This window comes from Coffea arabica, chromosome 3c, assembly GCF_036785885.1.
Source record: "Coffea arabica cultivar ET-39 chromosome 3c, Coffea Arabica ET-39 HiFi, whole genome shotgun sequence".
In the NCBI taxonomy this organism is placed as follows: domain Eukaryota; kingdom Viridiplantae; phylum Streptophyta; class Magnoliopsida; order Gentianales; family Rubiaceae; genus Coffea; species Coffea arabica.
Genome location: NC_092314.1, coordinates 42,482,096 through 42,508,592, shown reverse-complemented (window position 1 = coordinate 42,508,592; position 26,497 = coordinate 42,482,096). Strand labels below are relative to the sequence as shown.

At 35.1% G+C, this 26,497-nt stretch overlaps 3 protein-coding genes and 1 non-coding gene across 5 annotated transcripts; all 4 read right to left on the bottom strand.

Annotated features, from left to right (window-relative positions):
- Positions 1–2,534: 2,534 nt before the first annotated feature.
- Positions 2,535–4,140, bottom strand: LOC113735134 (UDP-glycosyltransferase 13-like). The gene is made up of 2 exons (XM_027262097.2): positions 3,414–4,140; positions 2,535–3,044 (listed from the first exon to the last, which is right to left on the bottom strand). The coding sequence occupies exon 1, from the start codon at positions 4,084–4,086 to the stop codon at positions 3,463–3,465; it is 624 nt and encodes a 207-aa protein (XP_027117898.2). The 5' UTR covers positions 4,087–4,140; the 3' UTR covers positions 2,535–3,044; positions 3,414–3,462.
- Positions 4,141–4,397: 257 nt separating this feature from the next.
- LOC140004486 (UDP-glycosyltransferase 708C2-like) lies at positions 4,398–6,637 on the bottom strand. The gene is made up of 3 exons (XM_072083189.1): positions 5,910–6,637; positions 4,939–4,994; positions 4,398–4,471 (listed from the first exon to the last, which is right to left on the bottom strand). Exons 1-3 carry the CDS (start codon positions 6,635–6,637, stop codon positions 4,398–4,400), a joined length of 858 nt encoding a protein of 285 aa, XP_071939290.1.
- Positions 6,638–7,629: 992 nt separating this feature from the next.
- On the bottom strand, positions 7,630–11,508 carry LOC113735131 (putative disease resistance RPP13-like protein 1). 2 transcript variants are annotated; one of them, XM_072082786.1, is made up of 2 exons: positions 8,069–11,508; positions 7,630–7,903 (listed from the first exon to the last, which is right to left on the bottom strand). In XM_072082786.1, the coding sequence occupies exons 1-2, from the start codon at positions 11,404–11,406 to the stop codon at positions 7,792–7,794; spliced, it is 3,450 nt and encodes a 1,149-aa protein (XP_071938887.1). In that variant the 5' UTR covers positions 11,407–11,508; the 3' UTR covers positions 7,630–7,791. The 2 variants fall into 2 exon arrangements, with proteins under 2 accessions (XP_071938887.1, XP_027117893.2); XM_027262092.2 differs by having other exon boundaries at positions 7,630–7,894.
- Positions 11,509–19,609: 8,101 nt separating this feature from the next.
- On the bottom strand, positions 19,610–23,102 carry LOC113735133 (uncharacterized). Its single transcript, XR_011841748.1, has 2 exons — positions 22,609–23,102; positions 19,610–20,644 (listed from the first exon to the last, which is right to left on the bottom strand). It is a non-coding gene; the product is annotated as an uncharacterized protein (transcript).
- Between the last annotated feature and the right edge of the window lie 3,395 nt (positions 23,103–26,497).

Here is a 26,497-nt window from a genome sequence, read left to right as displayed (position 1 = left end):
ATGTTTTATGTGGTAGATTTTCAAGTTTCCAAGATCACCCTCCGTGCGAGAGATTGGAGATGCAAAGGAGTAAAATAGGGAAAAAATACAAAAAGCTGAAAGAATTCACAATGACCAAATAAGAAGGGATGAAACAACGAGAACAAAATTATGGGTCGTGAGTTCTAATTCCTCTGTCACTTCCCTGCTTCTTAAATCCCGTGTTTCTCTTGTGCTGATTATAAACTGATATTCTTAAGTGAAAGACCTAATGGTTGCTGGTTCGCTTGTGCTTTTGATCTACACAAGTGTTCATTTCCTTTATCGATCATCTTCAGCTTATTATAAATATCTCTTGCTTTTGGTAACATTTCATAGACAAAGGCTTTCTTCTTAGAATGTGAGGAGAAGAAGCATACCTTTGGTTTCTCTTGGTTCAAGATCTCTACCTCATGCTGGGAGAATTTCATAGGCAAATTCTGCCAAAACATCATCAGCATTATAGGCTAAACCTCCAAGCTTCTGCAGCCAGTGCTTGATGTTCTCTGCCTTGTCCTGCAGCCTCGGATTGTCCCACGAGACGGCTTGGATGATTGATAAAGAACCTTCCAGACTCTCCAACTCTTCTCTGATGGTCTGCACAAGATTAGTCTCTTCATTGGAGTGGGAAAACAAATTCTTTGTCATAGTATTCAAGGACCCTGAGCTTCCCTGAGAACCAAACACAAGGTCTATGTTTTCAGTAGTCACTGAGATTGCTTTCTGCAACAAAACGTCCATGGATGCACTCATCAGCTCAGCTTCAGCCATTCTCTCGCAGGTAGAGGTGCTTTTGTTCTGTACAAGTTTGCAGAGGGGAAGAAATTCTGATGCTCAGTGAGTAATGAAGTTCCAAAGACCTGTGTGCTTTTTAGTGATTATAAAAGGTAAATGAAGTATGTAAAATTTAATTATTTTAAACATATTCAATAGATCTGCAGTCAACTTTTCCATGCCTTGCCTATAATAAACTCTCAGTGGTTCATTATTATTTGTTACAAGTAGTAACCATACATTGTGACAAAAGAGTTTGTGTCAAATTTACTTCGATCAAGGGCCACAGTCTTCATTATGAAAATAATTAGGTATTCCAGTTAGTTAAAATTGGAAAAATATTGTTGTGCTGTATATGCAAGTGCACAAATTTTAGTTGTCTTTCAACTATATAGAACATAAACTCATCATGGTAGCCAATAGAACTTGATTGTGTACTAAGTGATGCTTCTTGACACAAATTCATGGTACCAAAATACTGCATCTTCCACTACATTCACCTTGTGTTCATGTGATCAGGCCCCAAACTGAATATTTGTGCATTGACTGGCACTGAAAGTAAAATTGAGCAGACCTTGACACCAATCTGTCTCTATGTATTCTCCTAATAGAAATGAATCTGACCAGCTGGTCGGGAAACACCAGTGAACAGCAATAAACAAAAACAACCAATCTTCTCAGCTCCTGCTTTTAAGTTCCAAACTGTAAAGTTGCATTAGTATGAAGATTATGTAATCAAGTTCACACCAATCAAGGGTCATTTCTATCATCATTTTAATTTTTTTTCCTTCTATCAGGTCAATTCTACACGAAGCAACAGCCCATTGATCATTAGGAAAAACACGAGTCTCATAACCCCATTCAGGAATAAAGTCCAGTTTATCATCAAAATACGAAATGTTAGCAGCCATAAACTATAAAAAAAACAGAAAAATAAAATAAAAAAATATGAAAACAAGATGAACTAAAAAAGAAACAAATTAATCTGACACCAGTCCCCGGCAACGGCGCCAAAAATTGACAGGTTGTCGAAACCTGTGCAAGAATAAAATCTGCTCAAACTAAAAGTAATTTCTGTAAATAGCGGTGAGCAGGGTCGAATCCACAGGGACTGGGAGTAATTGTTTTTTTTTTTAAATTCACAGTGACAAGGGGGTGTTTTTATATCAGGGGTGACAATTTAAGCAATTCAACTAAAAGTAAAATAATAAAAATAAAATAGCCAACCAGGAATCAAATAACAATTTACTAAAATCAAATGAGTGATAATTAAAGATCTAGCCAAGGAATAATTTCGGCAATGGTTCATCTAATTGATCATTGAAACAAAGGCAATTCTAATTATTTACCAATAAATAGGTTATAACTGCCAAACAAGCGATGACAGTCAATCCCTCCTTACTGTGTCGGTGATTAAGGTACGCCCGTTAATCACTGCTCTAATTGAGAAATAATTCTAGGTATGTCCGTAAGATTTAATTCCCCAATTGCCTTACATATTAGAGGAGCCCTATTCTAATCAAATAACGCACTACCAGGGTTATTTTAGATTAGCCTGCGTATTCCCCTGTCACAAACCTAATCATGCCAGTTGTCACCATATTAGGGCAATTAAACAATTACGGATTTAATGCTCTAATTGACAATAGATTATTAAATCAGCTAATTATCCGGATCTAAGACAATCAATTAATTAAATAACCATAAACACTGCAATCAGGAAATATGCAAATACCAATAAATAAGAGAAAAAAATAAAATTAAATCGATCTCATAATTTTAGGCGAGCCAAAACCTCCGTTATTACTTGACTAGACAAAGGAATTTAACTCATTCCTTGTCTACTCCTACCGAAAAGAAAAGAAAAGCAACTAAAAGATGGAAGGAAAAGTCAAAGGCTCTACCTATGCTCCTGCCATGCGTAAGAATCAAAAAGCAAAAAGAGATCCCATGGAAAAGTCAACAAAAGCTAAGCTAAAGAAGAAAAAGAAGTCCCCTGCTCCTAATTCTAATTCCTATCTAATGTCTAACTCTACTGTGCGGCGCCCCTTTTATTGCTATCCTTTGCAGCGGTTCTCCCCTTCCAGGAAGACTTCGGCCCTTTGGTTCTTTTTTCCTTGCTGTCTTTGGCAAAATTATCGAAAAGGGCTCGCATCTATTTGTTTCAAAAAATGCCCTTGAATGCCTTCTATTTGAATTCTTTCTTGATGACGGTCAAATTGGCATTGATTGTGGTATTTTTGTTCTACTTCCTGAAATAAATACAAATTACGAAAAATGAATAGAATCTAATAATTAATCCATATCAGGTCAGGTAATATGGGAAATTAATAATAAAATAAATAATAAAATTGCAACCTATCAAAGGTCATTTCTATCATCATTTTTATTTTTTTTCCTTCTATCAGGTCAATTCTACACGAAGCAAGGATTATTTATTGATATCATAAATTAATGTATTTAGAAAGAAAGGAAAAAAGTAGAGAAAGAGAAGAAGAGAAACATCATCTGGAGTAATTGACAACAAATCAAGGATAAAAAATAGCACAAAAGTGGGAAATTTGCTTCTACGACAGTAGATAACAGTAATTTATCAGAGTTCTCAGCTAAATTTTTGCTACCAGTGATCTGGATTCTGCCCATTTCAAGTTTCACTCTTCTGGCTTCATCTCAAAGATTTTCTATGATTTCCAGAAGCACTTTCTTAGAACTCCCACCAACTTCATAGGCCTTCCTAGCTTCTTCCTTCACCTTCTTTGCCATTACCCTCAATGTTTTATCCTGCATCAACTGGACAATTTGATCCCCAATCTCCTGTCCCTTCACTAGATTCTCCGCTAGCCAACCCCAATACCTCATCCATACTCCAAGGCCTGCCTTCTCTGTCACTTCTGCATTCAACTTTTGGTCTCCATTTAGAGGCCAAGCCAATATAGGCACCCCAAATTGAGCTGCTTCGGTTACAGAATTCCATCCACAATGGCTAACAAATCCTCCGATTACTGGATGCGCTAAAACTTGCTCTTGCTCCACCCATCCTTTACAAACTAGCCCCTTCTTCTTTGTTCTTTCAAGAAATGAACTGCCAAGCAAATCTTGCAGATCTTCCCTCTCGTCTTTGTCAACTTTGGTAGTCTTTATTGCCCAAAGAAATCTACATCCACTTCTCTCCAGTCCATTTCGTAGTTCTCTTATTTGTTCCTTTGACAATGCTGTTCTGCTTCCAAAGCTAACATAGACTATAGAATCATTTGGTTGGCCGTCTAGCCACTGCAGATAAGAGCCAGCTTTCATGACAGCCTTACAAGGCTCGTATGGTCCTATGGGGAGGAAAGGCGGTAAATGAGCCAGCACCTTGTGTTAGGATCCAAATGCAGAATAAACAACATTAAGATATCAAATGCACAATAATTTAATGAGGAACAAGCCACAAGCATGAAAGATAAACGGCACACAATATTTAACGTGGTTAGACTCCACCATTGAACCTACGTCCACGGAGAGAAACCTGCTCTTTATTATGAGAGGAAAACCCTATACAAGAATACAACTTGAACCCAAGTCCAACCCTTGTATACCATCTCTCATCTCTCAAGAACCCTTTCTCACACCCCATGTATAAGGCTACATGATGCCCCTTGTGTCTCCTTGTATGCCTTTGTGTAGTATGCCAACCCATCTATTTATAAGGAACATTACTGCCAAAAAACCAAATAACAATTGGAAACCAATATTATTTCCTAAACTAAATAGAATTTCTTGGCTACTACTTCAAGTAACTAAAACCAATTAGGAAACTAGTTACTTCCACACAAGATAAGAAATCTACCTAAAAGAATTTAAGCCAATTTCCTAACAAATCTCCACCTTGGCGAAAATTTCTTTTAGCAACCATTTGCCTTCAATGACCAAATAATATGGTACCAAACTATACACCCGAATCAATACAGTCCTGACATAAAATTGATTCAATCGACAAATGAACATGTGTAGTTACCCTGAGTCCAACCTCCAGTTGATTCGTGAGAAGGTGTCTCAATTCACCATCTCCCTTTGCAGGATTTCTTCTCACCACTACTTGCAATTTGGGATCCTCTTCTGTGAGTTCTAACCCTAACCATTGAGGCAATCAAGTGGTAAACTTACCAAACTTCTTCCCATCCTCAGGACTGTCTCGCCACGTGTGGTTTCCAAAACTCCACCTAAAATGAAAAACTCGTAACTGTCAGAGTCTTCTGGCGTATGAAAATTAGATCTCTTTGTTTCTTTGGGACACGTGCCACACCACCCAAAAAACATAACCAAAATCTAAAATCCATCGGGATGAAGTATCAACCGTTGAAGGTGTGAGAAAGTTTCCAACGATTCATGTCCAAAATCAACATTGGACTCCACCTTTTCCTTGACCCTTGAATCACCTGCCTAGATTCACCGTCAAGCATCTCCATACTTTTCGACTTTTCATCCTTCACCATCAATGTTTTTTTGCCAAACCATTGAAACAAGGATACCACTCATTAAATTGTTCAATTAGTAACAACTACCAATCCACTTGATCTCAATAGTTAATTAGGATCCAACTACGAACCTTGAGCAGCCCAGTCTCGCAACCAAACTCTGATACCACTTGTTAGGATCCAAACGCGGAATAAACAACATTGAGATATCAAATGCACAACAATTTAATGAGAAACAAGTCACAAGCATGAAAGATAAACGACACACAATATTTAACGTGGCTCGACTCCATCATTGAGCCTTCGTCCACCGAGAGAAACCTGCTCTTTATTATGAGAGGAAAACCCTATACAAGAATACAACTTGAATCCAAATCTAACCCTTGTATACCATCTCTCATCTCTCAAGAACCCTCTCTCAGTAAGGCTACATGATGCCCCTTGTATCTCCTTGCATGCCTTTGTGTAGTATGCCAACCCATCTATTTATAAGGAACATTAATGCCAAAAAATCAAATAACAATTGGAAACCAATACTATTTCCTAAACTAAATAGAATTTCTTGGCTACTACTTCAAGTAACTAAAACCAATTAGGAAACTAGTTACTTCCACACAAGATAAGAAATCTACCTAAAAGAATTTAAGCCAATTTCCTAACACCCTGCCAGTATTCACTGCAGCAATTGTTTCAGACTCAAACCAATCAAAGCTATTAAGTAGAATACCCTTGGCTTTCGAGAGAAATTGAGCATTTAAGCGGATGTGGGCTGTGAAAATATGATCTGGAGTAAAGAAGGGAGGAGGAAGGCTTGAAATTGGCACCGAAGCTAAACCCGGAAGCTGAATGCTAGAGTCTTCCGAACTTTTGCTTTCGAGTATCAAGTCAGGAAGACAAGCCATAAGTGAAAAAAATCTAGCTGAAGTGGTGGATACAATGTAAAGGGGGATAGATAATTCATCAGCTAGACGATTGATATCGGCTGCAACAGCAAAGTCAGCGAAGATGGCTGATAGAGGCGGAGTAGATAAGGAAGCCAAGAGAGGATGCAGGAGATGAACTGAGCTACTAATATCCAGAAATCGAGCAAAGAAAGGATCAGGTTTTTCAGCGTCTGCAAATTCGGATGGACTGCTGGGAATTGGGAGATGAAAGTCAAGCCGATTGATTTGAGGGTGGGAAGCAAAGAAGGCAGACAATTCGTTGGACTCTGCAGCAGAAACTGGAGGCTGAACAGCAATCAAGGTAACTCTGCATTGGCAATTACGAGAAGCAAGCATGGCTGCCAATCTCAGAAATGGGACCAAATGGCCTATTCCTGCACTAGGAAACAGAGCTACATGTGCAACTGCTCTCTTCTGGGAATCACGAATTCTTGACATTGACATTGTTTGATGAACTGATGATGTTGTCTCTAGTCTACTTTGTTTTGGTGTACAATTCTTCCATCTACTGCTACCATCTTTAAATAGAGTAATATAATATCTTTTCTTATGAAAATATTTTGTAATTACTAGAAACAAAAGAATCTCATATGGATTAAAAATCTAATATGAACGTCAATACTCTATTGCCTCATTGTTGTTTTTATTTCAAGAATAAACCATTCATTTTGACAAAAACAATTTTCCTGCGAGCAATATTACATTCATTGGATGAGGAGCCTAACTCTTCATTTTTAAGATGATTAGGTACATCTATTAGTTGAATTTGGACACATTCTTGTGTCATATAATGCATGTGTACAAGTTTCAACGTTGTCTTCCAAAGAGTAGACTGAAAAGAGTACATACTACAATATTACTTTCGTTATACGCCTACAAGTATATGTTGATTGTTGAAGTACTTTTGAAATTTTTGGTTGCATGTATGTTTTATCTGTATGTATTTTTCACTTTTTTTTTTGGTTCAATTATTGGTGAGACGTGCTTTTCTCCTTGCTAAAATTGTATTTTTTTTTGAACAAAATAATTAAGAGAAAACAGAGAGTTTTCCTCTGTTGTTATTGACTTATGCCGGCATGAGTCACGTGTGCCAAATTTTGTATAATTTTGAAGTGAATTTTGCGATTGTCCACATTTTTGGCAAATTGAATAATTCAACAACTAAATTTACTTTTCACTAAAACTTTAGGATTAATAAGAACCAGACCAAGAACATGATTGTATTGCGAGATGAATCAAACTAACTTTGTATGAATTAGCTTTGCATGATTGTACTGATCAGCTTTGCCTTTTACTATAGTGAACCTGCTAAATAAGAGCTCATTGAGCTTGGTGCAGTCAAACAATTTACAATATTCTCCGAAATTTCAAATTACTTTAAGTTTTTTTGTTTCTTAAATAATCTCTCATATATAAAGAGGTCAAGTAAAGAGTGATTTGCTACGAAAAATCATTTTCCTATTACTTTGAACTTTCTCAAAAAACACTTCTTAGTTCAAGAGAATTTGTCTTACTCTATGCAAGAGTTTAAAACAAACAAACTTCATCTTATCCTAAATGATATTTATTCCTTATTGGCAATCTTCTACTACAACTTTTCAGCTAGTTGAAGTACTTGAATTTGTCTTCTTCTTTGTCTTCTTCTTCTTCTTCTTCTTCTTTTCCTCGTTATTTCTCTTTTGCATTCGCTTTTCCATCATCCTATGGATCCCGCATAATTGAGGTTTGCAGTGGAATAAACAGAAAAGAAAAACAGTAAATATTATACTAGATTGGACTTGCAGTAAGTAAAGATTTTTTTTTTTTTTTTGTAAGTAAAGAATGTAAAACTTCCTAAGAGTAAAATGTAAAATGGATAGTTTTGGAAGCACTTACATATTCCAGATGATTGCATCTGAAACTTCTTCATAATCTAGAATGACGCGCTTAATATAGGAAACTTTAAACCATTCAGAATCTGGTTCATTTTGCAGCATCCATTTCCTTGCTAGCAGATTACAGTCCGCGATATCCAGGTACTCCATATTCTTGAGGCCTTCCATTATTTCTTTGGAGGGAAAGGACTCAAGTTTTCGGCAATTGGAGAGGGCTAAACTTTGAATGGAGGAAAGATTCCCTATCCAATCTGGCAAAATTTCTATTCCAAAGTCATATAAAGTCATTTCTTTCAGAGCAGTCAGGTGTTGAAGCTCTTCAGGCAAAGAATCCCAGTGATGCTGCCCGACTAAGAATAGAGAAACAAGTGAAGAAAGCTGTTGAAGCCCTGTAAAACATGTTTGGAATGTTTCAAACTCCATTGAATTTGAAAGAGGACCCATCCTGAGGTCAGCCAAGTTGCTAAGTGCACCAAGCCCCTTGGGCATGGTATTCAACTTAGGGCAGGAAGTAATTCTCATGAATGAAATGTTAGGCATTTGTTGAAAATTTGGAGAAAACTCGCTGAGATTTTCACAGTCTGTCACCCATAGGTATTGGAGAGACTTGCAAGACTCCAATACCTCACTTGGTATACTGATCAAACCTTGGCACTCAGAAACTGTCAAGCTCTGAAGGGATGGAAGGCCTCCCTGTCCATTCAAATTTGGAAATAATTTGATACTAGGGCAGTATGATACCTCGAACCTTTTGAGAGATCTGAGTGAACAAATTTCTGGTGGAAATTCTTGTAATGCCCCGCAATGCCTGATCTCCAACTCTTGGAGCACTGCGCTGCAACCGGACATATGAGGAACAATGTGTGTCAAAGAGTGGCACCTTGTAATACACAGATGAGAAAGGTTGGTGTTGTTTTCCAGCAACTCATCTGGAAGAGAAGTTAGCTCCTTTACATCCTCAACATGGAGACTGGTGAGGGTGGTCAGCTTGGAATTGCATATACTCTCCAGTGGCGAGCTGCTCTTGATGGATTCAACCCTCAGTACCTTGAGTGCAGGGAAATGACTTGGAGCAGTCATCAACTTTGGAACCCATTTAAGAGATAATCTCTCAAGGCTACTAAAAGTCTTAGCTTCATAAGATGCAGAGATTTCTTCTGGTCCCTTCCAATCTAGTAGGCATGGCATGTCGTCTATTATGAGGCTTTTGAGTGCTGGAAAGAATGATTCTGTTGCTTGAGTTTCATTGGTGTTGGTATTTGATCTATTGCCACTGTAAAATGATGATCCAAAGCAGCTAACTTTTGAGAGTTCAGCTATCATAAGATTTTGGAGAAGCGGTAGGGACCCTAGTGTTGGGATTTCATTGCATCTTGTGCAGTGTTCCAGTTTTACCTCCACCAAATTGTTAAGTTGCAAAGAGCCTCCTTTAACAGACATCTTCATTACCCATGATGGGAATCTGTCACCTTTGAAGTATTCGATCCTTAAGCTTTTCAGATTGTGGTAAGGCTCAAGGCCTTCCAGCACATTCTCATCGTTGTTTGGACCTTCTCTTTCGAAATAAATCCAACGAAGCTCCAGCTCCTGCAAATTTGGTTTCCCAAATAAATTTGCTTGCTGAGCTTCCCTTTTGTCTTTCACAAGATCCAGATTTCGTATCTCCAGCTTGCCTTTGAGATCTTTCAAGTGCTTCAGCTCCCCAATTGGAGGACCACACTCCTTTCCCACGTTATAGATTGGCAGTGTTTGAAGGTGACTTAATCGCCCAAACTCATATGGCATAGAGAAGTACTCATTATAATAGAAGTGAAGATGTCTCAGGCATAGCAAATTCTTGAAATCTTTTGGGAGTTCTTCAAGAGAATTACATCCAATGATCCTCAATGTCTTCAACTTGTAAAGGTTGCAGACAGAGTCAGGTATAGACTTTATCTCTGTCCTCGAGAGATCAAGGTATTCTAAATTCCTTAGATTTCCAACATATGCTGGCAATTCTGCTATATCTGCATCACAGAGGTTTAAAACATACAAGAAGTTTAGATTTAGCAAGTTATTGTCAGGTAAATTTTTCTTTAGGAATAATGTCCTCAAATATCTTGCTTTCTCCTTGGCAATCTTCATGGTTTCCTCCGTAAACGACTCCAATGCAAGGTGTTGAATCTGACGAATGTCATCTCGATCTCTTTCGCCGATGGTGATGCTCTCGAAGCTTGATAGAGAATATGCAAAATCATAGACAAGATTATGCAGTTTACAATGTGTTACTTTGTTGAAGTTATCCTTGCTTACAATTTCAAGTAAAGAATTCTGCAACAAAGTGTCAAAGTATTGATTTCCTATTTCCTCCATCACAGAAATCCCCAACCCTGGGTCAATAAATCCTTCAGCCATCCAAAGCTGGACTAGCTGGTCCCTTTCAATAACAGAGTTCCTTGGAAACATCGAACAAAATGCAAAACATCTTTTGAGGAATGGAGATGGCAGATTTTCAAAGCACAATTTGAGTATCGCAGAGATTACATCTTCTTTATCTAATACCCCGCTTTCTAAAATTGACAACCAGAAATCCCTTCTTTTGTTTTGTAACAAACCTCCAAGTAAATTTGCTGCTAAAGACAGACCTTGACACTTTTCTGCAATGTGCCTTCCTATGTCCTCCAGGCCTATTGGTATTTCATCACTTGCACCTGCTTTTTCTTTTATTATGGACCAGAAATTTTCTATAGATCTCTTTTCCTCATTTTCTGTGATTTTAAGGTCAGCAATCAAGAAGCCAACCTCCTGAACTACATCTACCTGAGGGGAAGAAGCAGTTGTGACACCATATTTCTCAGAAGCTAAAAAGTCTTTCACTTCTTTATTGATCATCTCCAGCTTATTACTGATGCCTCTTGCTTTAGGCATCATTTCTTGGCGAAAAGCTTTCTTATCAGAGTGACAGGAGAAGAGACTTGCCTTTGGTTTTTCTTGGTTCAGCATCTCCACCTCATGCTGGAGAATTTGATAGCTGAAATCTGCCAAAGCATTATCAGCATCATCGGCTATATCAGAAAGTTTCTGCAGCCAAAGCGTAACGATCACAGCCTTGTCCTGCAGCCTCAGATTATCCTGTGAGACAGCTTGGATGTTGGATAAAGATCCTTTCAATTCCTCCAACTCTTGTCTGATGGCCTGCACAACATTAGTCTCTTCACTGGAGTGGGAAAACCAGTTCTCCATTAGGCATGAGATTTCTTGAGGACCACCAAAAACAAGGTTAATGTTTTCAGTAGTGACTGAGATTATTTTCTGCAGTAAAACCTCCACTGAGGCACTCATAAGCAGATTCTCAGCCATCCTTTCAGAGGCAGAAATGCTTTTTTTTTTTTTTTTGGCAAGTTTTGAAGTGAGGAAGAAAAGTTTTTGCTGAGTGACTGATGAAGGTTCAAGGGCTGTGTATTTGTAAGTGATTATCAAGATGAGTCCTGCTCATTTTTTAATTGAACAGATACAAAAGGTCTGCCTTTCCGTTCTATTATTGTTTATTACAAGAAGCAACCGTCCATTGTGACAAAGCAATTTTCTTTATCCATTCTAATTTATTTGTTTAGGGGCCACTGTCCTAAGTAGCTGAAATTGAACAGGACCAATGTTCTGGTGCTGTACATTCTACGATATAAAGCTTAAGCGTAATCAGTAAACTCATGGTTGTACTCTTCATACCTACTAATAACTAAAACTTCATTGTATTAGACACAATGAAATGAAATATGATCTAGTTGGTAAAACGCTTTATTTGAAACAAAAAAATCACCGACTCGAACCACTACTATAGAGGTACGAGTTCAAATCATCACAAGAGTAAATAAGGAATTACTATTGATCCTCTATTTTTTTTTTTTAAAAAAAAAGTTATTTGTGCTAGAATTCTACAAACTTGAGGAATTTCCAAGTCTCAGATACTATTACTGTCTCCATTACTTTGTAGATAAACAGAGGCTTAAGTTTCTTTTATCTCCGCTTTAGATTTGCATCATCTTCATTCACAGTTTGTAGATAAGATTCATCGCTTTTAGATTAGGGTTAATTACATTTATTTTTCAGCAAAGTTTGTGCAACTTGAGGATCAGTCCCTAAAATTCACAATCCCGGCTAAAAGAATTAAAATCACAAATATGCCCTTGAGGTTTGTCCAAATCATGGAAAGGGACCATGTTGCTTAATTAGAAATAATGTAGCTATCCTTTTCAATAGCCAAATATCAATAACAAAGGTTTCAAAAATTTACACTAAACTTGAAAGAAATCACCACAATTTTGAAAATGAAAGGGAAAAAGAATTCAAGATAACCTCTCCTTCTCTCTTCTTTTTCTTTGCCCATGGCTCACCTCACCTGCTATTATACTCTCCCAAGTCCGAACTCACTTTTCCCAAATATTTAGAAATCATCCATGACATTTGTGGAATAAGAAATTTCCTCCAAAACATTTTTGTGAAACTTAGTATGTCAATTTCAAAATTTCCTTTTTTTTTGTCAATAATTCAAAGTTGAATATTTTGTTAATTTCTATCTGTGACGAAGTATCTTTGTTGAATTTTAACTTTTGATCTCAAAATAAGTGTCTTTGAAACATTGAAACTTAACACTGAGCAGTGGGAATAGAGAAACTTCTGTATTGATCCATGGCTTTCATAATTTTAAAGTTAAAACTTTGTTGTGTCCGAAAAATGAAATTTAATTATCTCCATGTCAAGTATGCCAATGGTAGTGAACCACTGGACCAATGGCTCAGTGGCCACCAGGGAAGGACTTAGATCCTTCTTTGGGTTGTGGGTGAGGGTTTAAACTTCACTTGCAGCGGAAAAAAATTTTAAAAGTTGTGCCATAACACTCCGTTGATTTAGTTGGGTCTGTATACCCACTAGTCCCTACCACAGCCTCCTTAGATTCCTCCTTCCCCTAGATTAGGATAGAGTATGTTATACAAATGTATCGTTGCTGATAAAAAATAAAAAAAAAAGTACGCCAATGGTAGTGGTGCCCAAACTACTTCTCTGGTGAATGGCGACTGAAACATAATTATTGATCATGACTCATGATTAAGATCTAAACAAAGTTGATGCTACATTTCTTTTTCCTTTTTTTTTGGGTGATTCGGCAAGAGATTAACTGAAACCAAAAAGGAAAGTTAGTTGTCTTAAACCAAAAGGGCATTATCATATCATCTTAAATTTCAATTTGAAGTAACCCGATGAATAATTATGAATCATATTTGCAGTAGCTTCAATTTGAGGGATTTGTGAAATATAGAGGGCTATAAGAGTTCACTGTGCAACCTTTGCAAAAATTGAAAATTGGTTTCCTGAATTGTTGATTATGTTTACATTAAAAAAAATGAAAGATTAAACGTCAATAAAGTAATGATAAGATGAATAGGGAATTGTACATACCTCGAGTGTAATTAATGACAATTTCACTTAGCTCTTCCTAGACCCTAGTAAAGGTTATTGACAATTTCACTTAATTAATGAAAGATTATTGACTTCCTAGACCCTAGTGAAGGTTTGTGAATTTATTCGTAAAAAATTCATGTATGCTTGAAATTGTGGACCATAAACTGCTCTTCTATTTGAACACAAAAACAGAAAGTTAATATCTGTCCATGGAGAACCCGTGTTAAGTAACTTGAGCAGGTCCTTGATCTCGATCCAACGGAAATGAATCGAACCATTGCTGGAATTAGAGGTTAACATTTTGGGAAAGGAGGCAAGAGTAGTAAATAAATACACTTATGGGGGCATTCTTATACTTTTGTAGAAAGCTCCGGTGCGAAATTTAATATTTTCAAGGATAGTAAGGAAAAAAATTTGAACATGTCAAAGGGATATAAAAAGATTTCTAAAATCTTGTAGGGACAAAGTCTGATTTGTAGAAGGATTAAAAAAAACAAAAAAATTTAATTTTTGTAGGGGTATTTAAGAATTCCTAAATCTTGGGGGCAGTTGCCCTAGTTGCATGCGCTAGCTAGTGTAACTATATGCTTCAAACAACCAATCTTATGTCAGTTTATGCATTTGAGTTCTTACCAGAAAGCATTAGTGGCCAGTACGACAACAAACACTAACAACCAATCTCAGCTTATGCTTTTACATTTGAACTGAAAAAGTCGCATTAGTACAGCTGATTATATGATCAAATCCAGACTAATCAAGGGTTAGTGGTCCCACAATTTCATTTTTTTTTCCTTTCTCTGGTCGATATCATACTAATCAAGGATTTTTTGTCCTCTATATCATGAATTTAAAATCAATTTAACAACCAATTTTGTGTCGGCTTATGCTTTTAAGTTCTTACCTGCACCACAAAGAACCCCATTACAGCAATAAGTTAACAAAAGATAATCAACCTTCGCTTATGCTTTTAAATCTGATTGAAAGTCGTATTAGTACTGGTTATTATATAATTAAAGGGATAATTGCAGAAACCTCCCCTGAGATTTCTGACATTTGCACTGACCTCCCCTCTAGATTTTGAAATTGCATTCACCTCCCCTGAACAGTAACAATTCGTTGCAGAAACCTCCCTGACAGCTTTAATAGAAGTGAGATAAGAAATTTCTTTCAATTTTGCCCTCTTCTTGCTTGACAATTATTATTTGCTTGACAATTGCTTAACTAATTATCTAATTAGTTAATAGTTAAACTAATTAACTATTAACTAATTATCTGATTAATTATTAACTAATTAAGTAAAGCTGTTGTCTGTCCGAAACTAACAAACTATATGCATGTTAAACTAATTAACTAATTAACTGCTTAACTAATCAATTAATTAACTAACTAACTAATTAACAGACTATTTGCATGTTAAACTATATGCAGTACGCATTACCTATTTAAAGTATCGGCTCTTTATGGGTATTTTACTTTCAAACATTTAATTTATGATAAAAATATCAATGTTTGTAAGTAAAATTCAAAAAATGTTACAGTAATATTCTTATAAAAAGGGAGGGGTATAGGGCCATAAATTAAATGTTTGAAAGTAAGAATATTGATATTTTTTGCAACACTTTTTGAAGTTTACTTACAAACATTGATATTTTTATCATAAATTAATTGTTTGAAAGTAAAATACCTATAAAGAGCCGATACTTTAAATAGGTAATGCGTACTGCATATAGTTTAACATGCAAATAGTTTGTTAATTAGTTAGCTAATTAATTAGTTAATTAGTTAAGCAGTTAATCAGTTAATTAGTTTAACTTGTAAATAGTTTGTTAGTTTCGGACAGACAATAGCTTTAGTTAATTAGTTAATTAGATAAATAGAAATTAGTTAATTAATTAATTAGATAATTAGTTAGTTAATTAGTTAAGCAGTTAATTAGTTAATTAGTTTAACATGCAAATAGTTTGTTAGTTTTGGATAGACAACAGCTTCAGTTAATTAGTTAATTAGATAAACAGAAATTAGTTAATTAGTTAATTAATTAATTAGATAATTAGTTAGTTAATTAGTTAAGTATTTAATTAGTTAATTAGTTTAACATGCAAATAGTTTGTTAGTTTCGGACAGATAACAGCTTTAGTTAATTAGTTAATTAGTTAAGCAGTTAATTAGTTAATTAGTTTAACATGCAAATAGTTTGTTAGTTTCGGATAGACAAAAACTTTAGTTAATTAGTCAATTAGATAATTAGTTAATTAGATAAACAAAAATTACTTAATTAATTAATTGGATAATTAGTTAGTTAATTAGTTTAACATGCAAATAGTTTGTTAGTTTAGGATAGACAACAGCTTTAGTTAATTAGTTAATTAGTTAAACAGTTAATTAGTTTAACATGCAAATAATTTGTTAGTTTCGGATAGACAACAACTTTAGTTAATTAGATAATTAGTTAATTAGTTAATTAGATAAACAAAAATTAGTTAATTAGTTAATTAATTAATTAGATAATTAGGTAGTTAATTAGTTAAGCAGCTAATTAGTTAATTAGTTTGATATGCAAATAATTTATTAGTTTCGGACAGACAACAGCTTTAGTTAATTAGTTAATTAGATAATTAGATAATTAGATAAATAGAGATTAGTTAATTAGATAAACAGAAATTAGTTAATTAATTAATTAGATAATTAGTTAATAGTTAATTAGTTTAATTATGCAAAAATAGTTTGATTAATTAATAACTATTAACAATTAGATAATTAGTTAATTAGTTAATAGTTAATTAGATAATTAGTTATTAATTAATTAAATTATTAGTTATTTAGTTAATTAGTTAATTAGTTAAACTATGCAGAAATAGTTAATTTAGTGTAATTTTTATTAACAAATGTTTTGTTGGGTTTGATGAAAGTACTCATCATATTTATTTGGTAAAATTAAATCATGTCAGGGGTACTTTAGTAAATTGACCCACTTTTGCCTATTAAATTGCCTCCAACTTTTGATAGGGGAGGTCAGTGCTATTTCAAAATTGATAGGGGAGGTCAATACTATTACTATAAAAGTCAAGGGAGGTTTATGCAATTATCCCATAATTAAATCCACACTAATCAGGGGTTCCATTTTTTCTTTCTTGTGTCAATATCACATTAATCAAGGATTATATCTTGTATATCAAGCTATGGTCGTGTCTAATATTAATATTGTATCTTTCCTCCAGTTTCTAAATTTTCTGATGCTCAAATCTTGTTGTTATCACTGTTAGAGTATAATAATCGTCACAGAGGTAACAAACAGGATGAAAACAACAATTACATTATATGAGGTGAGTTAAAGTGTCAAGAAATATATTGTAACTAGATGTTATTCTACTATATATCTCTTGTCATATCCCGGGGACCAATCCATGTATACGTCTGCCTTGTTTGTTTATTTTATTTTCTGTTTTCTTAGCTCAGCCAAGTCTAGTTGCATTAGTTTATTTTGAAAGAAAATTTGCAAGTTTTAGGTCATTGTTATTCTCAATTGATTTTGTCACATTTGCAGTGGGTAATTAAACATGATTGGTAATATCATAGGAATGTATACTTGCAAAAGGACTTCTTGATGATCATGACAAATGAAAATGGAGACCAAAGATAATGAATCGAATTGGAGACCTAAAATCATGAAGTAAATTAGAAAAAAAATGAAAAAGAGATACGCTAGGCTTTAAATGGTTTCAGCAAAACATGGTGGCTAAATCAACTCCATTGGTGACTTCAATGTTATAATTGATGATGCCTCATGACATGGGTTTTGGTTGCACTAATTGTAGCTTATGGTAGGAAGAAAGGATTATGCACACGATACTTTAGGAATTTCAAATCTCAAACTTAGAAGTTCTGTATTCAAATCCTCCTTTCCCTCTTCGCTTCTTGAACTCCATCCCTTCCTACTAGAAAAAAAAATTAAAAAAAGTAATTTTAGTAAAATCTTGTTCATGTTACTGTCATTTACATGGTTAAGATCAAGTGACACATGTGGAGGTTTTTTTTTTTAATAATTATCTAGTTATTCAAAGTGTTTAGACGATGACTTGTACAATGAATGCAATTCCTTTTGTGATTTGGGCAAGGAGGCAAATGTAATTAGGTTAAATTATAAAAGAGTTATGGGGATCTAGAACGTTATTATCTGAGGGGGATACTTGACAAATATTTGGCTATTTATGAAGCATAACTGTAATTTGGCCAAACTACATGGTAAATTTCGTAACTCTGCCAAATCTTAAATTGGGATAGATTGGACGATGTTCGAGTGAGACTTATGACAATTTCACTTAGCACCCTCTATTTTTCAAAATGAACTTAATCCCTTATTATGAATTTTATTAGCACATTTGTCCCGAATCAATGAAATATTAATTTCTTGAACCTTGTGCTGAGGTTTGTGAATCTGTTTGAAACAAATCTTTCATGTGCGCATGAAATCTTGGACTTTAAATGTATCTCTTATTTGTAGACGGAAAGCCCATATTTTTGTATCTAACAATATGCTTCTAACAACCAGTCTTGTGTCAGTTTATGCTTTGAAGTTCTTACCTGTACATAGTGCTGACTACATAATCAATTCCACACTAATCAGGGGTTATAGTCACATTATTTCAATTTTTTTGGTTCTCGGGTCAGTATCACATTAATCAATGATAATCTGTCTACATCATGCTTCATCAAATGTCTAAATTAATCGATCTTTCCTCCTAAATTAATCAAGAATAATTTGTCTATATCATGCTGTGATCAAATGTTCAAATTAATCTATCTTTCCTCCTCTGGTTGCTAAATTTTAATGCTCAAATCTTGCTCTCAGCCATGTTGTAGAGTACAATAATCGTCAGGCAGGTGACAATAGAATGAAAGTAACACTGATAGCAGTGGCAGATTTAATGTGGGGCTGCTCCCATGAAAGCTTTGTTGTCACTCATACAATTCTGATAAAATTTTAGCTTTGCCCTCATTAAATTTTGGGCAAATTATACTTTATCCCCTATAGTTTAGTGTTTTTGTGCATATCCCCCTCTATAGTTTCAAAAGTTATATATAATCCCCTCATTGTTAGGATTAAAGTGCCAAAGTGACGGAAATAGTTATTCGTTACGGAACTTTTAAAAATATTGAAATTATCCTTATAAATACATGGCATACTAACTCTGTATGATTTTTATGTTTTACTATATAATCCCCTTATGGTTTAATATTTTACCATATAACCTTCTTATGGTTTTCAAAATATACATAACCCCCCTTGGTTAATAAATAAATAATTTTCAACTTTACATAAGGGTATTTTTTATATTTTAAATGACTCCATTATGAATGATCATTTCCGTCACTTTGACACTTAATCCAAACCATGACGGGGTCATATATAGTTTTTAAAATTATATGGGGGTTATGTAAAAAAATTACTAAACCACACGGGGTAAAGTGAAATTTGCCCTTAAATTTTTTGAGAAGTAAAACAAATATATGACTAGTTTTGTTATTGGATAAGAATGGAGTATTAAATAATCCCAATGTGAACATGAATACTCTTTTATTTTACTGCTGTTTCTTTCAAAAATTGACAAATGGTTCAAGGGAAGATTTCAAACCTTACAAGAGGGAAACAGGAAATGGTAGGGGTTAAATCAAGAATCTCATGATTACTTGGTTACTGTCCAAACGAGTTAAGCTAAATTTTGGGAACTAGAATTAACATTTTAATCTGATTCTCATTGTCTCCAATTTGTTTTAGCTAGCTGGGGCAACATTTTCATTTTTAAAACGCTTAGGATCGTCTATATAAGGTGAAATTGGACAAGTTTTGCTGTGCTATTTTCAGTTTTGTATTTCAACATAATAGACAAACTTTTTTTTTTTTTAAAGGTAACACATTAGATAAACTTGCTTTCTGCATATTGTCCACAACCAGAGGCATAACCTAATTAAACAGTTTTTATTGCAAACAGATGATGTGACGCCCCCACTTCTCCCTAAGGCGAACCAAAGGGTATCCGCGGGACGCCTGCCTAGTTCTCGCCAGGATTCAAGCAATTCCATTTAAACTTATTGCCGGACCACACCATACGAGTCAATAACTTAGATACAATAAATGCGGAAGCGTTCAAATTTAACAAAAGTCATCCGTTATCCAACCCGCACATCGGGTGTTCAACAACCATCATATATCCCAAATATACATTATGCTCCAAAAGTTACATTCGGATTCCAAAATACAACCCAAAAGCCAAGACATAGCCAAAAGTAATAGAAACCCTAAACAAAAGTGTAGCAGGAAGGTTTCTTCGATACCTCGCCAAATTCAATACTGTTAAGGAAAACAAATCTACAGGGTGAGCAAAAACGCTCGTGAGGCCAAGAACACACATACAAGCACATTGCTCAAATAACAATCTCAATTTACAAGTCAAGCAATCATATTTTAGTAATTAACAATTTACTGGAAATATAACCAGAAACAATTCAAGGATACTGGAGCCCTCAGGAGCTATATTCCACTTGCACATTCAATAACCTCCACGAATTGACACTCCGTCAATCGGGTAGGTTTAGTCTGTAGAACTCCACTTAACCTGTCCCCTTTCACCTTACATACCTCTGTATCGGGTCCGCCTATCATTTGTTTGTGGCGATAATACTTGAGTATGCCAAGCAAGACCTCTCACTAGGTCAAACTTATATATCTCATGGCTCGCCAAGGTTCCCGACCAAGCCCATGCCGGCTCGAGTCCAAGGTCGGTCAATGAGATTTGGGCGTCCCCATGTGCACTTGGGTGTCGAGGAGATTCACTCCAACGACGTAGGCAACTATAGCATACCATTACATTTCATTCATTCATTTAATACATTTCAATCATTCATTCAATCCATTTCAATCATTCATTCAATACATTTCAACCATTAATATTTCATTTCTAATGAGAACGGGTGTGGTAAAGTACACACTCGACTCCACTTTCAAGATTTCCAATCATTAATAACAATTAAACATGTAACAAGTTTACATACACCTGACACTCACCAAGTTACGCAAGAAAGCAGGTTGGATTGAGTGTTCAAACTTCCACGGTAGTGTCCTCTTGGAGGTCCTCGTGCGTGCCTGAACATCGAATAGAAGACCATTACTATAGGTCCCTAAGAGACGAGGAGATCGAACACAAATGTGGTCTGAAAATATTTTGGAAATTTCGTTTGAGTTTGTCTTTGAAGTTGGATTCGCAAAAAGTACGAGACTCGAGTAATATCGGATTATTATTCTTGAAATCATTGGATGGAAACGAGTACGTGCGAATAAATCTCAAAACGAGCGACCGAAGTTGAAAGTGGACTGGCCACGTCACAATCCGGCCGGAATCTGGCCGGATATCCTGCCGGATTCTTGGCCGGATTGGAGGCAGTAACCATCCTCATTTTTTTTCAAATCCCAACTACAATCCGGCCGCCTATCCGGCCAGAAACTGGCCGGATTCAAGGTCGGATTCTAGAAAAATACTTCCCGCGCGGATTTCTTTTGAAATTTCAAAATTTTTGATTTTTGGTAAAATTTTTGAAAAATCATAACTTCTTTTCTACTAGTCAAAAATTGATAAACTTGGTACCGTTGGAATCGTCTTTGAAAGTACTAAAAGTTCTTAGAAAACACTGTTCCATGAATCTAAATGGAAGGTATCCAATAATGAGCTTAAAGTTGCTGTTCCAAATCACCCAAGATTGAGCCGGGGTTGGTTTTTTGCTAACTTTGGAAATTCGGCAGAATTCACTCGTTGCAAACCAGCCCTTGAATTTATAGCTCAATTAGAGGTACAAGTAAGGTTTAGGGCAGAACAAGCGGATCGAGAATCGGAGTTTCGAGCACCAAGATATGGTAGTTCAAAGTTGGGAAAAATTCAAGACTGTTACAAAATTTCCAGATTTGGTTCCGACTTTGGACCTTTTGTTAAGTGTCGAAACGGACTTGGATTGATACCAAATTTTGCAGTATAATACTCCTATATGAAGGGTATCTCTCTATCAAAATTCGTGGAAAAATACCTTCGGAAAGGTGGTTAACCAATCAACCAAAGTTTTGAAATTACTAAGGCAAAACTACCTTTAGCCCCCTTTCTCTCCGTTTCCAAACATTCGGCTAAGGAAAACCTCCAAACATGGTTCATTTGTGTAAGAAAAGTCTAAGGAGCATACATGGTACATTTGGTAGGTGTTTAGCACCAAGAAATTCATTTGGTAAGACCACAACAAGTCTCACATCTAATCTGTCCAAATCTAAGGGTTTTCAAGAACAAGGCAGTCACCGTATTTTGATCATAACTCACTCAATTTAACTTGGATTTGAGCATGGTTGATTTGTTAGAAAGTACATTCATAGGGCTAAAATTTCACAGAAGAAATCTTTTTAAGTTTCAGCATGCAACTGGCTCGAAATTAAGCCTAAAGCTGCAGCATCATCAAATCATTTCGGCAGAACGGAGAAACATGGCAGCTGAATTCAGAAGAGTAGTGCGGTTCACACACATGGAACCAGAACGTGCATTATATACCGTTGGAAAGATGGGAATGTCTAGTTTCAAATGCCGCCAACGGCACTTGATTTCGACATCGGAGTACGGAGTTATGGACGAAATACGAACACTGGTCTGGTTACGACGGGAACCGTTTTCCAGATTACTAGCTTTGGGAAATAAATTCTTTTGACCAACCAAAACTCAACATTTTTCAATGAAAATTTGTACACAACTTCTACAACATGTAAACAACGCAATCAAGCCATTAAATCCTCAAATTTCTGCATTAAGGTGGCCGAACAAAGCAGGGGCAAAATGGTCAGATTTGGCCTTTGCACCTAACGTGAGTTTCTATCAATTTTCCATCAAAAAACCACTGATTAAAACACTAATTCCACATTATAAACATCATCAAGAACAAAATCAGCCGCAACCCAAGATTGGAAATTCATAGAGCCCACTTTTCCAATTTCTCCAACAACAACCACAACCCATATGCAAATTCAAGCTCATAAGTGTAATTTAACTTCCATAGGACAAGTTTAAGGTATTAGATCATTACCTACTTTGATGGTTTGTCAAGACAGAATTTTCGGTCCTTTGAAGCCTGAAGAAAATCGTGGATAGCTCCTTTCTTTTGCAGCTAGATGGACTTCCCAAGAGTTGAGCTAAGTGTAGTTGAATTTTTTTAAGAGAATTTGGTAGAGATTGAGTAAGATTTGTAGAGGGAATGTTGAAAGTTTTTGGTTGTTTCTTTGCAGCTGCTAGCCGTCCAAGGAGCTTGAAGAAATGAAGTGTTTTGCTGATCCTTTGGCGTATAAGGAACGCTACTCGTGTAATAGTTTAAGTGCGGAAAAGAATCAATTGCAAATAGTGCGCCTACGCGCGCGTTTTGTGCTCGATTTCTCTTAAGTTTGTTGCACTAGTGCACTAAACCTCTAGGGCACTTACATTCATATAAATATTATTCATTCTTAATTGTTCCAAAATAATGGTCCAAAGTCCCTCAATTAAGCGCGCACGCGAAAACACGTATTTCCAATTTAGGCGCAAAAAAAATGAAACTTTCGAGAAATTCTTATAACGATCGTACCACTAACTACCACTTGAGTATTTAAACCTAAATTTACCTATTTTAGAACCATTGTACATATCCCCAAATTTTCGAGCTTAGTGTACTCTCAATTGGCTAAAGTGTTTAGACACGTTTTCACTTTTTCACTAAACAAGCTTCTAAGAAAATAATTTTTGAAACGAGATACTTTAAAAATATAACGAAGTTATAAAACCATGTACTTAGGTCTAATAAGGATAGAAAATAATATTCGGGGCAAAAATCCAAATAGATAATTAATTGAGCCAAAATTAGGGGTTTTAAAAATAATAATTTTACGAGTCCTCACGTGAATTGAGTATTAATTCCTCCATTAACCTTTCTTAATCTATTATTGATCGTTCTTAATTCTCCAATATTAAAACACTCCCGATTCAAGTATAGCCTAGAAAAACGTGCACCCGTCGTTCTGGACTAAACAAATTTTCGAAAAGTGAATTTTTCAACAAAACGCTTTAAAATTATAAAAAGGCGTCATTCCATATAAATGGATTTAAAATGGTCGAAATAAATAATTCGAAGAAAATGAGTGAATAATCATTTAAATATTTCAATAATATTCTATAAAATAAGAAAATTTTCGGATCCTCACATCCTCCCCTTCTTGAAAGGAATTTCGTCCTCGAAATTCATACTGAGAACAATATCATTCCCTTCATGGTTAAGCCTATCAGATCAATCATTGACTTACATTTTCCAACTCACTCCAAATCATGAGTTGATTACTTTCTTCCGGGAAATTTTAACTTTCAGAAGGCATATACAATCACCTCATCATATATTATTAATATACATTCTAAACCATCATTTGAACCATCTGTATAAATCACAAAATCACCTCATCCGCTCGGTAAAGCCAACACAAGTGCACTGGTTAAACGATTTTCACCTTCAAATTCTTCCTCACATTTAGAATCTCAAATAACTTGTCAAATCTCGTATCCTTAGAAGTCCCTGATCAAACCAAGGTAATATTCGACTACCTCTAAGAACTCCAATTTTCGGTAGGATTTTCTAGTCATTTCCTCTTAAACAGCTTCCACTTAAGCTGAGTTAACAACAATTTCTTCCTTAGATATTATATAACTTAGAAAGGCTATTTCTTCCCATCGAACTCACATTTATTGGACTTAACAAAAGTTAGCGTTCTCTCGGGGTTTTAAAACTACCATCAGGTATTTTTTCATGATCTTCTCAAACTTTAGGGTATATCAATACATCATCAATAAATGTCATCACAGATTAATCCTATTACGATTTAAAACCTTGATGCATTAATGCAATAATTGCTGCTATTACATTAGTCAACCCAATTGGCATAACTGAAAATTCAAGCATCCCCATCTTGAATTGGAAGTGGTTAAGCACATCAGTTTTTAAGATTTCCGATTGGTAGTAACTCTACTTTAAATCTTTTATTCGCTGCTCTTGACCCTTGATTATAATTCTCGTTTATGTGAGGCTATGGAGTATTTGTTCTTAATAGTCTCATCGTTCAAATCTCAATAATCTATGTATATATAGCCTCAAGCGTCCATTCCAAATATAACATCCGGTCCTTAATCGTTAGACTCATTCAAGCCATCAAATATTTCCTTTCACTCACCCAAATCTCACAACTTTTAATATCTCAAGTTGGCGATCAAACATTGGATCCCATCTTCAACCCTAAGTTCTCGACCCTTTTTTTTTCCCCAGAATTCAGCCAATTTAGTTTAGAATTCCAACTCCTTGTGAAGAACTTCTATTTCTATACGCATCTCTTCCAAACTTTTCATTCATCCATTTTCTTAATCCTGACTGTTAGCCTATCAACTGCTCAAGCATCTAAATAAGTAGCAAATCAGAATTTGAAACTCAACTATCCACAACCTGTAAATTCTCACGCATCTAAGTCATCCAGGTATATTTACTCTTCCCTCTCCTCGAATGATACTTAAGAAAATCCCCACACACGACTAAATGAATACCTCTTGATATAATGATATGTACTTCCATTCTAAGGTCTTACTCCCGTGTGTAGTGGAACCATAAATTACACGCCATATGAAACAAGTTCCAAATCCTAACAAAAAAACTATTACGCACTAGCAGGACCAAAATCCCTTTCCTCAAAATTTTGTCTAAATCAAACCAATCATGACTTACAAGATAAGGTCAAGACTTTTGATGTATTTTGAATGTATCTGTGGCAAAATGCGATTCAAAATTTTCAAAATTAGAGTTAAAGATACAAATTTTTCTTCACGATCCAAAACTAAATTTTCTTAGTAAGAGATTTCAAATAATATTTAACCACAATCATCAATACATATTTAAAATCTCTCAAATAGATTTAAAAATATTAATCATGCAACTTAATGCATGATTTTTAAAACATATACATAATAATCATAACATATACATGGAGGGTGTAACAACACTCTTCCACAAAGTTTCGAGTTAAATCTATGTTCGAGTAAGGCGTATATTTTAGAAAATACCTTTAAGAATGATAGGTAAACATGTAGGTTCATATTCGCATAACCTGTGATCTAATACCTTTACCACCCTTTTATCCAACAAAGAGTTAACTCTACTGGTACATAAAACCCGATCATTTCTAATATCTGATTCATAACAAATAGGCATTCATGTTCCTAAGAAAGATTCGAACTTGAACTCTATTTGATTTCGAGTTTCAAACGAGTTCAAAATGTGTATACATATATATATATAAATTTTGTGAAAAGTAAAACAAGTGAATCTGGGTATAGTATTAGTCAAGTAAAATTGAAAGCGCTTTTGTTCAAGTAGAACAAATTGGTAATGAGTTCAAGTCATCTCACCAAACCCACGAAATACTTTTGGAGTTCAAACTTTCACAAAAGTTGAAATATGGCCACATGACCAATCATAATATACGTATAAAGCAGCTATTAAAATTTCACACAGGAAAATCTCACTAAGTTCCCAACTAGGTTAATCCATTATACACTGATAGATCTAATCTTCTCGTTTATTCTCGATTCATATTCAGTACTAGGATCTCATTAAATTATATAAGACTATTCATCAATTTTTCTCACGAGTACAGGGTTGTCTAAGTCCTCGGCCACGACCCCTTTTTCCTATTCCTGCTACCATACTTAATAGGAGTCTATAAGTGCAAGAAAAGGAATAATTAATCATAAAAGAACTTAATGTATATACAAGTTGCAAAAATATTTAGAATCAAGACATGATTCTTTACATGTATCGAAAGTTATAGTACGAGTTAAGAAGTCACAAAACAAGCCCAATATGTCAAATACTGTATATAGGTAATTAAGGGTCACAAAATGTAGAAATATATGCA